General features: G+C 40.3%; 1 protein-coding gene across 1 annotated transcript; it reads right to left on the bottom strand.

Annotated features, from left to right (window-relative positions):
• On the bottom strand, positions 1-12,152 carry ropn1l (rhophilin associated tail protein 1-like). The gene is made up of 6 exons (XM_056299797.1): positions 12,061-12,152; positions 10,828-10,960; positions 10,103-10,226; positions 7,405-7,566; positions 6,282-6,457; positions 1-135 (listed from the first exon to the last, which is right to left on the bottom strand). Exons 2-6 carry the CDS (start codon positions 10,956-10,958, stop codon positions 24-26), a joined length of 705 nt encoding a protein of 234 aa, XP_056155772.1. The 5' UTR covers positions 10,959-10,960; positions 12,061-12,152; the 3' UTR covers positions 1-23.
• Positions 12,153-12,580: the final 428 nt, after the last annotated feature.

Genomic DNA, 12,580 nt, shown 5'->3' with positions numbered 1-12,580 from the left:
TTCTTCCTTTTTTTTTTTAGTTCTTATTCAGCTCTTGAAGACGCTCCAATGACATTCCCAGCATCAGGAGGAGCTGTGTCGATGCTTTCCAGATGAATGAAGTCCAGAGGTTTTACCATCCCCTCTTGGCATTCCCTGCAATGTGTGAAAGACGTCAGACTCAGAATGATCCACAGCGTACACAGCATGGCGTGGCCTAATTTCTCATTGTGTGACAGATATACTAGCTACCGTGGGTCTCGTGCGACTTGTAGGTGATGCGACTACAATTTCAATTAACTGCCGACCCTGGTTTATAGCACACTCACTAGATTGGATCCTTTTTTTCCTAAATATCTGACGAACTAGATATTTTACCTTTCGGTCATATTCACACATTCAACAACAAAAAAAACCCAAAAAACTCATTTCTGCAAATATTGACCAAATGTCAACTATTAAAGACCCATTTACATAGTGTAGCTACACTGATGAGCCAAAACATTATGACCACTCACAGTTGGACAAAATAACCTTGATCATCTCCAAACAAGGGCACATGTCAAGGCCTGGGTAGATTAGATGATAAAGTGGACAATCAGTTCTCGTAGTCAACATGTTAGATGCAGGAGAGATGGGCAGGAGTAAAGACCTGAGCGACTTTGATAAGGGCCAAATTGTTATGGCCAGATGACTGGGTCAGAGCATCTCTGAAACGGCAAGGCTTGTGGGGTGCTCCTGGTCAGCAGTGGTGAGTACCTACTGACAGAGGTCTGAGGAGGGACAAACCACAAACCGGTGACAGGGTGTTGGGCACCCAAGGCTCATCGATACACGAGGGCAACGATGGCTATCCCGTCTGATCTGAACCTCTCAGTAGGATAATGCACCCTGCCACACTGTACACATTGTTCAGGAATGGTTTGAGGAACATGATGAAGTGTTCAAGATGTTGCCCTGGCCTCCAGATTCTCCAGATCTCAACCCTATTGAGCATCTATGGGATGTGCTGGACCAACAAGTCCGATCCACGGCAGCTCCACTTCGCAACTTACAGGACTTGAAGGATCTGCTGCTAATGTATTGGTGCCAGACACCACAGGACACCTTCAGGGGTCTTGTAGAGTCCATGCCTTGATGGGTCGGTGCTGTTTTGCAGCACATGTAGGACCAACAGCATATTAGGCAGGTGGTCATAATGTTTTGGCTCATCATTGTATGTCAGCGTCGACGTTCCAACGATATATTTTGTAGCTGAACAGCTAAATGTCTTGTCTGTGAATTTGTGTATGGTCTGGGTACATTGTAAAACTGAATTGCCCTTCTGGGATAAATAAAGTTGTCTTTCTGTTTGTCTGTCTGTCTCTGACTAATTTGAACGTCCCAGACTTCACTAGTCATCTGGGTTGTTTTTAACCTTTGTTAGTGTGTTGACTAAATTTATCGTACATGCAGCTAAACTTGGCACTGAATGCAGGCGGGAAAAAAAAGATAATGCAAAAAAATCTTCAGTAGAAACTAAGCAAACATTTTCAGTGAATCAACCACTTAAAAGTTCTTTAACTACTTTTAACATGAGAGGTAGAAGATGACAGCCCCATAAAATAGCTGCTGTTAAAGCAGTTGACTGCCTGGAGCCCCTGGAGTCCCGAAAAACTGTCACTTTTTTATCTTGTGCCCACAAGATAAAAAAAAATATCTGTATATGGGCACAGGATACAGATCTTGTGCGCACAAGTTATAAAATATAGATAGATATAAGCCTTTTACTGTACAGTCTCAGCAAAAATGGAGAGCCATACAGGAACAACACAGCTGATTAAGTTGTAAGTCCATCTCAGAAAGTCGTACAAAGACATCGTTGCTCTCGCTTGAAGCGAACATTCGGCACAAAAATCTGCTGGCGCATGCCACTCCAGTTTGATGAGACTGTCACACCGGGTTTACATAGCAGCATGGAGTTTCCACCGAGAGTGTCATTTTGTTATTTACACCAGATGCAGAACAGACACAGAGTATCTGCATGTCTCTCTATGTGTAACAACCCAAAATGACTTGACATCTATTTTCATTTCGATAATTCAGTGATAAAATCATTTTCACTTGGAAAGTGATGCTTTAAAAGAGATCAGACATTTATCAACTCTATGATAACTGTTATTTCATGTTGGTGCCCATATATAGTATGGGTAACAAATAGGCAACAGCCTCAAGGCTTCTTACATGGTAGAGTGATGCGAGAGACTACATAGCTCTAAGATGTGATGCGTATGTGCTAATAAAGTGCATTTCCCCCAATTTATTTTTGTGAACGCCATGCGTGGACAAAATAGACTAGATGCCGAAACAAGATTTTACTCCATGCAGAATATGTGTATATATTCTGCAGCCAGTGCAAACACACGATACTAACATGGTAGGAAGTAAACCCGGCCTCAGGTAAAAGGCCTTTATCCAATCATATTTTTTTATCTTGCGTGTATACTTTCATACTTTTGCCCACAAGATGCAGATTTTATGCACAATAGATAACATCTTATGCACACAAGATCTATCGTGCAATCTTGTGGGCATACATACGATTAAAAAAACAGCATTTTTCTGGACTTTGGGTGCCTCGTAACTGCCTCAATGTACATAATTAAACATTTTTTTCCTCACGTTGACCCTTAGATCTGTTACACAACAGTTGCAGTGAAAATAGGGCCTGTGTTTTTTAATAGTCATTGTCCATTCACTCTGTCTCCCTCTCACTCTCTGACACCACTCTGCTACATTCATCGTGTCCTTGGAGAAGTTAGGTATCTGAGCCAGGCGTGGGGAAACAGTGGAGATTGTGCAATGATGAGTGAAAAAAGCAGTCAAAAGGGCTGAGTTTCTGGAAGCCAAAGCACGGAGCTCTTAACCATGATGTCATGTTTGTGCCATCGACTATCCAAAGAGTGTACGATACAGTTTTTCAGTGTGGCCGCCTAACTTGCAAAAATACTCAAAAAAAACCCAAAACAAGTTCTAACTACTCAGAAATTAGACAAAGGAGCACAAGAGATAGCTGAAAAATGATGATCTTATCTTATTTTATCTTTATAGTTATCACCTCTACCCCTAAGTCTTTCATAGAGACATACACCCTTTGTAAAAGTTTTTACCCCTGAACCTCAAATAATCCAGTGTTAAATGGCAGTGATGGAGTTGGTGTTATTGAGGCTGTCTTCACTGATTAGCACCAGTAAAGACATAAAAATGAAATCAGACATTATTTTGCATTACATTTTAGTGGTAAATCCATACCCTGCAGTAGGATGAGTGAAGTAAAAGGGATGAGATGGTAAAAAGACCAGATCACATGTCCAAATATGTCTCGATTATGGCTTGACTGTGTAGATGAACTCTTTTTCATCTCATGTGTTTCGACAACTCATATGCAGCAAAACTGGCTTGTTGTAGCTGCAGAAGCATTTCTGGTTTTCTAACAGTACTTTGCCCCGCAGTGTTTTGTTTTGTTTTTAATTTTCAGACAGGTAGCTGGGGGATTGCTATTTAAAACAATGGCAATGAGCCTAATGAAAGAATGTAATCCTCTGAAAGCATTTGAAAGTCAATTCAGTAAATTCACATCATTTTAATATCTTAATTGTTCTCATGTCCTAATTGTAAAAGGAGAATGCTTTCAAATACTTAAATTCAGGTTGCATGTGCCTCCTGAAATGTGAATCCTTGATCAAGTCCTGAAAGAATTCCATCACTGTTGTGTCATATGGGTGGAGAGCCCTTATTTATCAGATTCAGTCTGTCCTGCATTCTCCTCTCACTTGGCCCCAGCTGCAAGGAGGAAGCCATGGTTTGTGTGTGTGTGTGTGTGTGTGTGTGTGTGTGTGTGTGTGTGTGTGTGTGTGTGTGTGTTTTGTTACATTTTGGAGACATTTTCCGGTATAAACACTAACCTTGTTGGGACCAGTAGTCCTCATGGGGACCAAAGTCCAGTCCTAATGAGGCAGAACATCATTTCTGACATCCTGGTTAAGGTTAGGGGTAAGGTGTGAATTGAGATTAGGTTAGGGTTAGGGTTAGGCATGAACTGGTTATGGTTAAGGTTTGGGTTAGGCTGTCAACAATGAATGGAAGTCAATGCTATGTCCTAGTAAGGATAGCTGTGCAAACTTTGTGTGTGTGTGTGTGTGTGTGTGTGTGTGTGTGCGTGCGTGCGTGCGTGCGTGCGTGCGTGCGTGCGTGCATGTTCTCCCCACCCAAAAAACCCCGCAACAATTTCAGAACAATAAAATCCCCATTGATGCCATTTCCCGTGCTGTGTTACCAAATGCTCACAAAAATGACACAAATTCAAGTGTGCAAATGTGTGTAAGTTTGAAAGTGAGAGAAATGTCTTGTTCATAGTGACAGAGGACTGATATTCTGGTCTTTTGTTTTTGTTTTGTTTGTGACCTACTGTAGGTTATCTGACACAGACATGTATAGCAGTGCATTTTTAGTTCAGTGTGTACATGTTTCGTGATCTAGCTGGAAAACGTTGGGAACGTGACTGACAGTGTAACAGTGTGTATTTATGCATGCTTTCAGGGGCCTGGGAAGGCGGTTTTGGCTTTTCTTCCTGGCTAAACGAGGCAAATTCAGCATTTATAAGTGTGTGCTTGCCAGTGTGCAGCATTGCTTGGAGGTGCGAACAAGATGCAGAGGGTTTCTTCTCTTCCACAAGTGTTTACAATCTCTTCCTGGCCGAGCCCTCACCTCTTCCTCTCGTCAACCCTCTTCTCTTCCTCTGCTGTGCTAGATGGATATGCCAGGCGGGGAGGCCTCAAGTTGATAGGCCTGTGTGTGATAAATGAACTCTGGCTAACCCAGACATAACGGAAAAAGCTACACAAAGGAAAGGAAAAAAAAGGTACACACACTACACCTAGCGGTTTATGGATAATACTACTTTGTGCCTCTGCTTTCTATTGTTAGAAAACCGGTTAACCTGACAATCAGTAGCAACCATATTTAGCTGCATGATGATGATTTATGCCATATTGTGTCTGCTGTTTGTATGCAATGGAACCAAAATCAAGGTCGTATTAAAACAGTGTGGTTTGGAGGACATCACCAAAGGCTATTTATTGACTGAAAACTGTAATTTCCTTGCTTTTTTCCCCATGTATTGTTGCCTTCTTTTCTTCCGCTGCCCTCTGTCTGTCCTATGCTAACGTCCAGCCACAGAAGAAGCTGGAAATCTGAATCATGCCATTCTGCTTGTTGCTGTTGGCAAGAAACCAATGTATTAGTATAACAGTTCCTGGCTGCAGCAAAAATAGTTTTCACATGATGACATTGACTGTCACTGCTTTAGCGTGCCATCTGAGGTCAGGGGACCCGACTTAGCCTAAACTGCCTGCCCCTAATTAACCTACCCACACTGAATACTTAGGAAACGTATGCAGTGTTCAGCATATACAGGCAGCTCTCACCCACACCCTACCCATCAGAACAGAGTACGCATTCTTTCACTCATTCAGAATAATACCCCCAATATATTTGGAGTATATTTTCATTCCAAGCACTACATTTTCATTAAACCTGTCCCTTGCTTGACCAAATTAGAAGGGATTTTGAAAAACTCTGATTATTGAATGCAATTTCCATCAGCATGAGGTACAGGTACATGTATGTTAAAGTTGCATGGAAAATGCATCTATATCTATAGATGATGAATAAAATCCTCAGCAGAACCTAAATCACTGAAATATTTTTGATAGAACCAGTACAGAAACTCTTGAAGCCGAGCAACAAAATCAATCTGCAGGAATCAGGAAAAAATAAATCAGGAAGATACTCCTTCTCAGGACAGTGAAAATGAACAAGTGTCTGTTCTCAATGATGTAAATGAATTGAGGGGTTATTTTGGAAAAAAGAAGTGAGCAGCATCTTTTCTGTAATGCAGCTGGAATGGTCTAATTATCCACCACCTACATGTGCTTTGCTTAGGGCAAGTGAAGGTAGAGAAGTAGGCCTCAGGCTTACTTTTATCTACAAATCTGAGTGCACGTGCAAACACTCCCACTTAAGCACCCACATCAGTAACAATCACACTAATGTGAAAGTTCCATTTGCTACTCTTAGGCAAATAAAACACACTCGTCCCACGACCCACACATTATATATGTACAAGCGGTGCTGTGAAACTTGTGCCTGCAGATGTGCACATGTGCTGCCTTATAGACAAGAGCACACATGCCAACTTGCACATGCAGCTCTCTCTCTCACACACACACACACACACACACACACACACAATAAAAACTTACGCTTTTGACTGCATAGTGCTGAGGAAGCTGTCTATGTGGTCCTGTGGAATATCTCCATCCAGGTAGGCCAGGTAGGTGTAGAGGCTGACGAAGGTGTCAAATGGGATCTGTGCTGCACCCCCCTCTTCATCCTCTGTGAGGATCTCACAGGCAATCTTCAGCGAACTCATAATATTCTGAGAACACACACGCACACACACACTGACACAGAGATGCTGACAAAGACACACATGGAAAGACCCGTGTGTATGCACAAACACAGAAATACAGACTACACGTGTGTATTTCTGATTAGACATGTACAAGTCTAGTGTGTGTGCTATTACCAACCGGTTATACAAAGCAGCAGTGTGTGGGAGTTTGTTTATGTTAAATAGGTGTGTTTTACTCCTATTCCTCCTCGTCGGCCGTGCACTAAACATTGCTATGTGTGTAAAGGAATTTCCAAGACATTACAAATAAGAAAAAGGGTAGGTGGGGGGTAGACAAACAAACTTTGAGACATCATGACAGAGCACCACTGCCCCCATGTGGTTAAAGTATTAAACAGCCTAACAACTCATCCAGTATTACACAGAGAAAATCAAATACTTGTAGCCTCTTCCCAATGTTGAGTTGCGATGATTTTATCACAGTCCAAGTGTCAGTTATCTTAATGTTATCAATAACCTTCAAAAAATCTGCCTGTGGTGTGGTCTGTCTTTGCCCTCCATTTTTGTCTGTACATTTTTGAATGTAGGTGTCCTGATATTTTGAAAATTTAACCCAAAAGAAAAAGAAAACACCTTGGTGATTTATTTCAAGCAGGTGTGAGATGCTGAGATAGGACATTGGTATCTATAAATTTCCATAAACTAACATTGCAAAGAAAATATTGAGTGCTATATGCTAAATGTTAGGAATGAAAGAAAGGCAAATTAATTCTATTCCCACTTTCCATTCATAGAAGCAGCTTAGATATTTCTAACTGAATAGACAGGATTAGTTTTCCATGCATGACATATTTACAATCTATGGGATCGGTAGGCAGTATGGGCTGACACTTATAATATTTTCTCTTCACGATTCACCGTGACCAAATTTAGTGCACCTTTATTATTTGTACTGTGTTACATTATCTCACCCTTCCGAGAGCACTGCAGCCCAGGGAGAAGAACTGGATCCAGTCAATGCTGGAGGTAAAGCTGCCCAGAGTCAGCAGGCTCTCCAGCTGCTCCATAGGCAGACACAGACCTCTCCACCTTTTCTGCAGTTCCTCCTTACTGCAGGTCTGCCCAGCAGACAGCTACAAAAAATGAGGGAGGGGGTGGGAGAGAGGGAGAAATGTGAGAGAAAGAGAGGGAGAAATGTGAGAAAGAAAAAATGAGAATGAAAGCATAAAGGAGAGGAGAGGAGAGGAGAGGAGAGGAGAGGAGAGGAGAGGAGAGGAGAGGAGAGGAGAGGAGAGGAGAGGAGAGGAGAGGAGAGGAGAGGAGAGGAGTAGAAAGAAAACAAATGAAATTACATACTGGCCCTTCCACCTTTTCTAAAAATGTTGGCACACTAAAGAAATTGGAGGACCTTCTTATTAATTAGCTTGATAGCCGTGGAGATGAACCATAAGTTATTCTTTGAAAAATGAAACATGAATGAAACATGTTATGTCTAAAAGTTGTGCATACTGATGGTCCTTCTATGGTGACAAGATTTTAGTCAATCAAAGATCCAGTTCAATGAAAATCATGTTTTCCAACCTTGTATTCTTTAACAGAGAGTTTGATATTGTAAAGTTACCCAGAGTATTAGAACTGTGAAAATGTGACTAAATTAAACCAATTTAGAAAAAAAAAACAATCTGCCTCTGGTAATAAATTACATCATTTGACTGAACAATCAATGAATTGTCATCTTCAGTGGAAGTTGGTCTATTTTCAAATAGTTGCCTAGCAACATATAAGTAAGCTACTTCTCTCCATCATCTGCTCTCTCTCTCTTCTCTCTCCCCATTATCTGCTGCTGTCTCTCTTCTCTTTCCATCATCTGCTCTCTCTTCTCTCTCTCCATTATCTGCTGCTGTCTCTTTCTTCTCTCTCCATTATGTTGCTGTCTCTCTTCTCTCTCCATCATCTACTGCTGTCTCTCGCTCTCTCTTCTCTCTCGCTCTCTCTCTCCATTATCTGCTGCTGTCTCTCTTTCATCTCTCTCCATCTCATCAGCTGCTGTCTCTCTTTCTTCTCTCTCCATCATCTGCTGCTGTCTCTCTCTCTCTCCGTCATCTGCTGCTGTCTCTCTCCATCATCTGCTGCTGTCTCTCTTTCTTCTCTCTCCATCATCTGCTGCTGTCACTCTTTCTTTTCTCCCCATCATCTGCTGCTGTCAGTCTGTCTCTCATTGCACAACCATGAAATCAATTCAAATGAAACTCATAATAAAATATCCTACCTAATGCAACATATAAGCCTACCCCATGTTTTTAACAGGTTGTTCCTTTTATAATAGTACCAAGTATTGTATTTTATTGAGATGCTATGGGTTTCATGTGACTACAATACAGCCAACCCATTATTAACCTTAATTTTTAATTAATTTGTACTGTTAAAAGGGCAACATACTTTTAATTGTTGTCAATTTAAAACACCTAATTACATTACATGATCTAAATGTAGTAGCACCAAAACAATAGCTCCAAACATAATGGCATAATTTGTGGGGGGTTAAGTTAATCATTTACTTTTACTTTAAGTCCATTTAGATTTAAATCAATACGATGGCTACATTTTGTTTGCGCTTATGGTAAAATGAATGAGTCGTTACTGTTTTAGTTCGTTTTTATAGAAATGTGATTTATTTGTGAGAAAACCCCTGCTGAAGGACAATAAATAAAAGTATGATGACTCAGACGAGTATGGCCCGCTAGCTAAACAACGGCACCTATAATCATGATGAAGAGAAGTTCTCTTTATCATGATTGTAGGTGCCGAAACGATTCATATCATAAATCAACAGGCAATTTCAATTATTATTGAAAAGATACTACATCGGCTAATTTCTTACCCTTCCTTCTCTTTTGGAAAAATCAAAAAAGATTGAGTTTTGTTTTTTTCTTCTTTATGCTCTGCCATTTCTCCTCTACTGGTCCCTTCCCGCTGTAACATGAATCACTCTGCACTGACCTTCAGACCCTCCCACACCCCCAACACACACACACACACACACACACACACACAAAGTTAGTTTGGAGACCTGCATTTATGGATTTATTTTGACAGGCTGTTGTGTTACGAAGACTATCACACATTCACACACATTATGTTTTTTGTTGAGCTTCACATAGGCTTACATTTAAAATTATATTCAGGGCGACACTCAAAACATTTGGTGCTTAAGCCCTGACAAAGTGACCTGGCGACGCCGATGCTCTCAATATTGAGTCTTGTGAACTCAGGGCCCCTTCAACCTCCTGAGGATTGGCTGTGTTCAGAGATAGTGCACTAAAAGTTATAACAAATTAAATGATCATTCTAAGGCTTAATAAAAGGACACTCCTAACGTTACTATGCCACACAATACTTGTCTGACTGATTTAAAATCATTGGACCAGATCTTTAGAATGATGAGAATGAATACCTCTGTAGTGAGAAAAGACACAAAAAGAGACAGAAAAAGAAGAGCATCCCATATGAGTTTCTTGTATTCTGCAGGTATTCACTTGGTCTAAAATCTGTCAGCTCATTACGTGAGCACACAACATCACTAATATAATCAGAATCCTTGCATGTTTCTTTCATTTTTCCCCAAGTAAATGAATGAGTTCTGTATTGTTTGGTCCTGCTGATGAGCACCTGTTTGTGGAGGACTAAGAGCAGACCTGGGGTCAGCCCTATGTCAGTTTTCTGGGTGGCCACATTCATCTCCAGCCTCTCCTTCACAGGCAGAGTCTCTCCTTTGGACAGTGCTGAAAAATATCTGGGAGAGAACACAAACAAAAACACATTTATCAAACATCATGCTCATAATTCTACTTGCCAATCACATTGTCTCTTTGATATAAAAGCCAGTCAAGCAATGGGAATCACAGTTGTTAATTAAATTCTGTTTTATGCAAGGTCAGCATCCCAGGAAATAGTAATTCTTTGTGTTGAGGTGTGCTTATTGGTTACATTGTTGCTCGCCTGTTTTAATATGCTAGTGTGACTTTGGAGACAGTAATAACCACAGCATGTTCTAAGCAACTCTGATGCTGAGTAGCTGTTTATATTGATTGCTGAATAGATTATTGATGCTGTGTCACACTTGGTTGCCTTTTGCCTGACAGTGTAGCACTGTTCCCAGGCCAAAGGCAGTGCCTTTTTTCATTGACCAAGAAAGGGCAAGAAAAGGACACAAACAAACAAACAAACAAACAAACAAAAACTTGTGTGGGTGAGTTTGGCTTTTCATACAACAATGCTATGTAGTTTATAACATTGTTTACAAAGAAAATCAAGCCAAAATAAAATATAAATCTACCCCCGCTGCATAACTATACCATTATTGCAGAGGTCCATCAACAGAGATGACTACTTACGCGGTAGACCAAAGCAGCAGATCCTTGGGCTGTGTTCTGATTGCTGCCTTGGTGAACTGTTTAAGGATGTCTGGCAGCTCAGGAGGGATGTGGATTTGCTGAGAACAGTACATTGTGTTGGGAAGAGGCATGCCTGCAAAGGAACACAATTAGAAAGCCATTATTATGAATATGTATCTATTCATTGAGTTAAATAACAAAAAGGCCAATAACTAAAAGAGGTGCTACATTTGGAGGGGAGATGTATAGGAGAGAAATGTTCGGTAAAATGAAACAGTTCGGTAAAATGAAACAGGATTTGAAAGAGTCCATTCTGTTATTAATGCAAGAACACTGGGGTATAATGCTAATATACTATATTAGCATTTTTTATAGTATATTAGCATAATATTTTAGTATAAATGTGTTATAGTATTACCAAGTATAATTAAAGTACAAATCCAATTTACGTATAGTCAAGTCAATTTTATTTGTATAGCCCAATATCACAAATTACAAATTTGCCTCAGTGGGCTTTACAGCAACACAACATCCTGTCCTTAAACCCTCTCATCGGAAAAGGAATAACTCCCTAAAAAAAAAACTTTAACAGGGAGAAAAAATAGGAAGAAACCTAAAGGAGAGCAACAGAGGAGGGATCTCTCTCTCAAGACGGACAATGTGCAATGGATGTTGTGTTTACACAATTTACAGAATACAACATTGAAAGAGGATAACAGAATTAATGAAGAACATGATGCACAGGATGCCAAGCAGTGTCCATACGCCACCATAACAGCCCAGGACTCAAGCCACGCTACCAGCATCACCATGTTAAAAAAAAGAATGACAAGTATAATTCAAAAGCATATTTAGGGCTTTGTGCTTCAAATTGTGCTACATATTAAGTTCGCTTTGGAAAAATCAAGTGATTCAATTCTGCTATTTTTATACAATCTCTAGAAAAAGCCAGCTTAGAGACATTAGTTAACAAATTTAGTTAATTATTCTTTGTGATCAAATTGCGTTTAACGTGACTATTTTATCACGTTAGTCACGGACCCCAGAGCGAAGCAATAGTGCGTGTGATGGAAGTCATTATCCTAGCTTAGCCACGATGCTGCTCCCATAAACAAAACAAAAAAAGTGATAGCACTCCGCGTAACCAGTGTTGGCTTGCTAGTGAAGAGCGCCTTTCTAACTTGGAGTCATATAACAGGTAAAATAATGTTGGATAAACCACTGTTACGTTACCTGAAACTGTGAACAATATCTCACTTCAACACCGACAAACGTGTTAAACTACAGCGAGTACAGCCAACCAACGCCAAAATATAGCATGTAAGCTAATATCAGCATAGCAACCAAACGTTTGACAACAAGCAACGTCGCTTAGCAACGTGCTGTTCACGTCAATCAATCAAACTTTATTTATACGGCACATTATGTACATTGAAATGCAAATATGAAAACAAGGTATTAATAAAAGAAAAATATAAAAACAAAGAAACAGAATGACATGAATAAAACCGGTTAAAGGAAATCAAGACAGAACACGTGATTGATCAACGAAACAGCTGCATAAAAAAGACAAAAGGGCTACTACACTCAGGGAGTGGGGTCTGGAAAGCGGTGCTAATAGGAGTCCGTTCCAGTTTAGGACCACATGTCAAAATGCACAAAACACTGCTCTGCTTCGCTGGTCCTCAGGTGCCACCAGTACTGGTAGTTTTCTATTCTACCAGGTAGTTCAGTACACTCATCTGTCATTTTA

The sequence above is a fragment of the Lampris incognitus genome, chromosome 19 (genome assembly GCF_029633865.1).
Source record: "Lampris incognitus isolate fLamInc1 chromosome 19, fLamInc1.hap2, whole genome shotgun sequence".
NCBI lineage: Eukaryota > Metazoa > Chordata > Actinopteri > Lampriformes > Lampridae > Lampris > Lampris incognitus.
Note: the sequence above shows the minus strand (reverse complement) of the source record. Positions and strands in the feature narration are given on the sequence as shown.

Excerpts from the sequence above, each read along its gene's own strand:
- ropn1l (XM_056299797.1), bottom strand. The coding sequence starts at position 10,958 with ATGCCTCTTCCCAACACAATGTACTGTTCTCAGCAAATCCACATCCCT. Across the intron at positions 7,567-10,102 it reads TCTTAGTCCTCCACAAACAG|CTGTCTGCTGGGCAGACCTG; the intron begins GTGCTCATCAGC and ends CATTTTTTGTAG. Across the intron at positions 136-6,281 it reads AGCACTATGCAGTCAAAAGC|GGAATGCCAAGAGGGGATGG; the intron begins GTAAGTTTTTAT and ends CACACATTGCAG.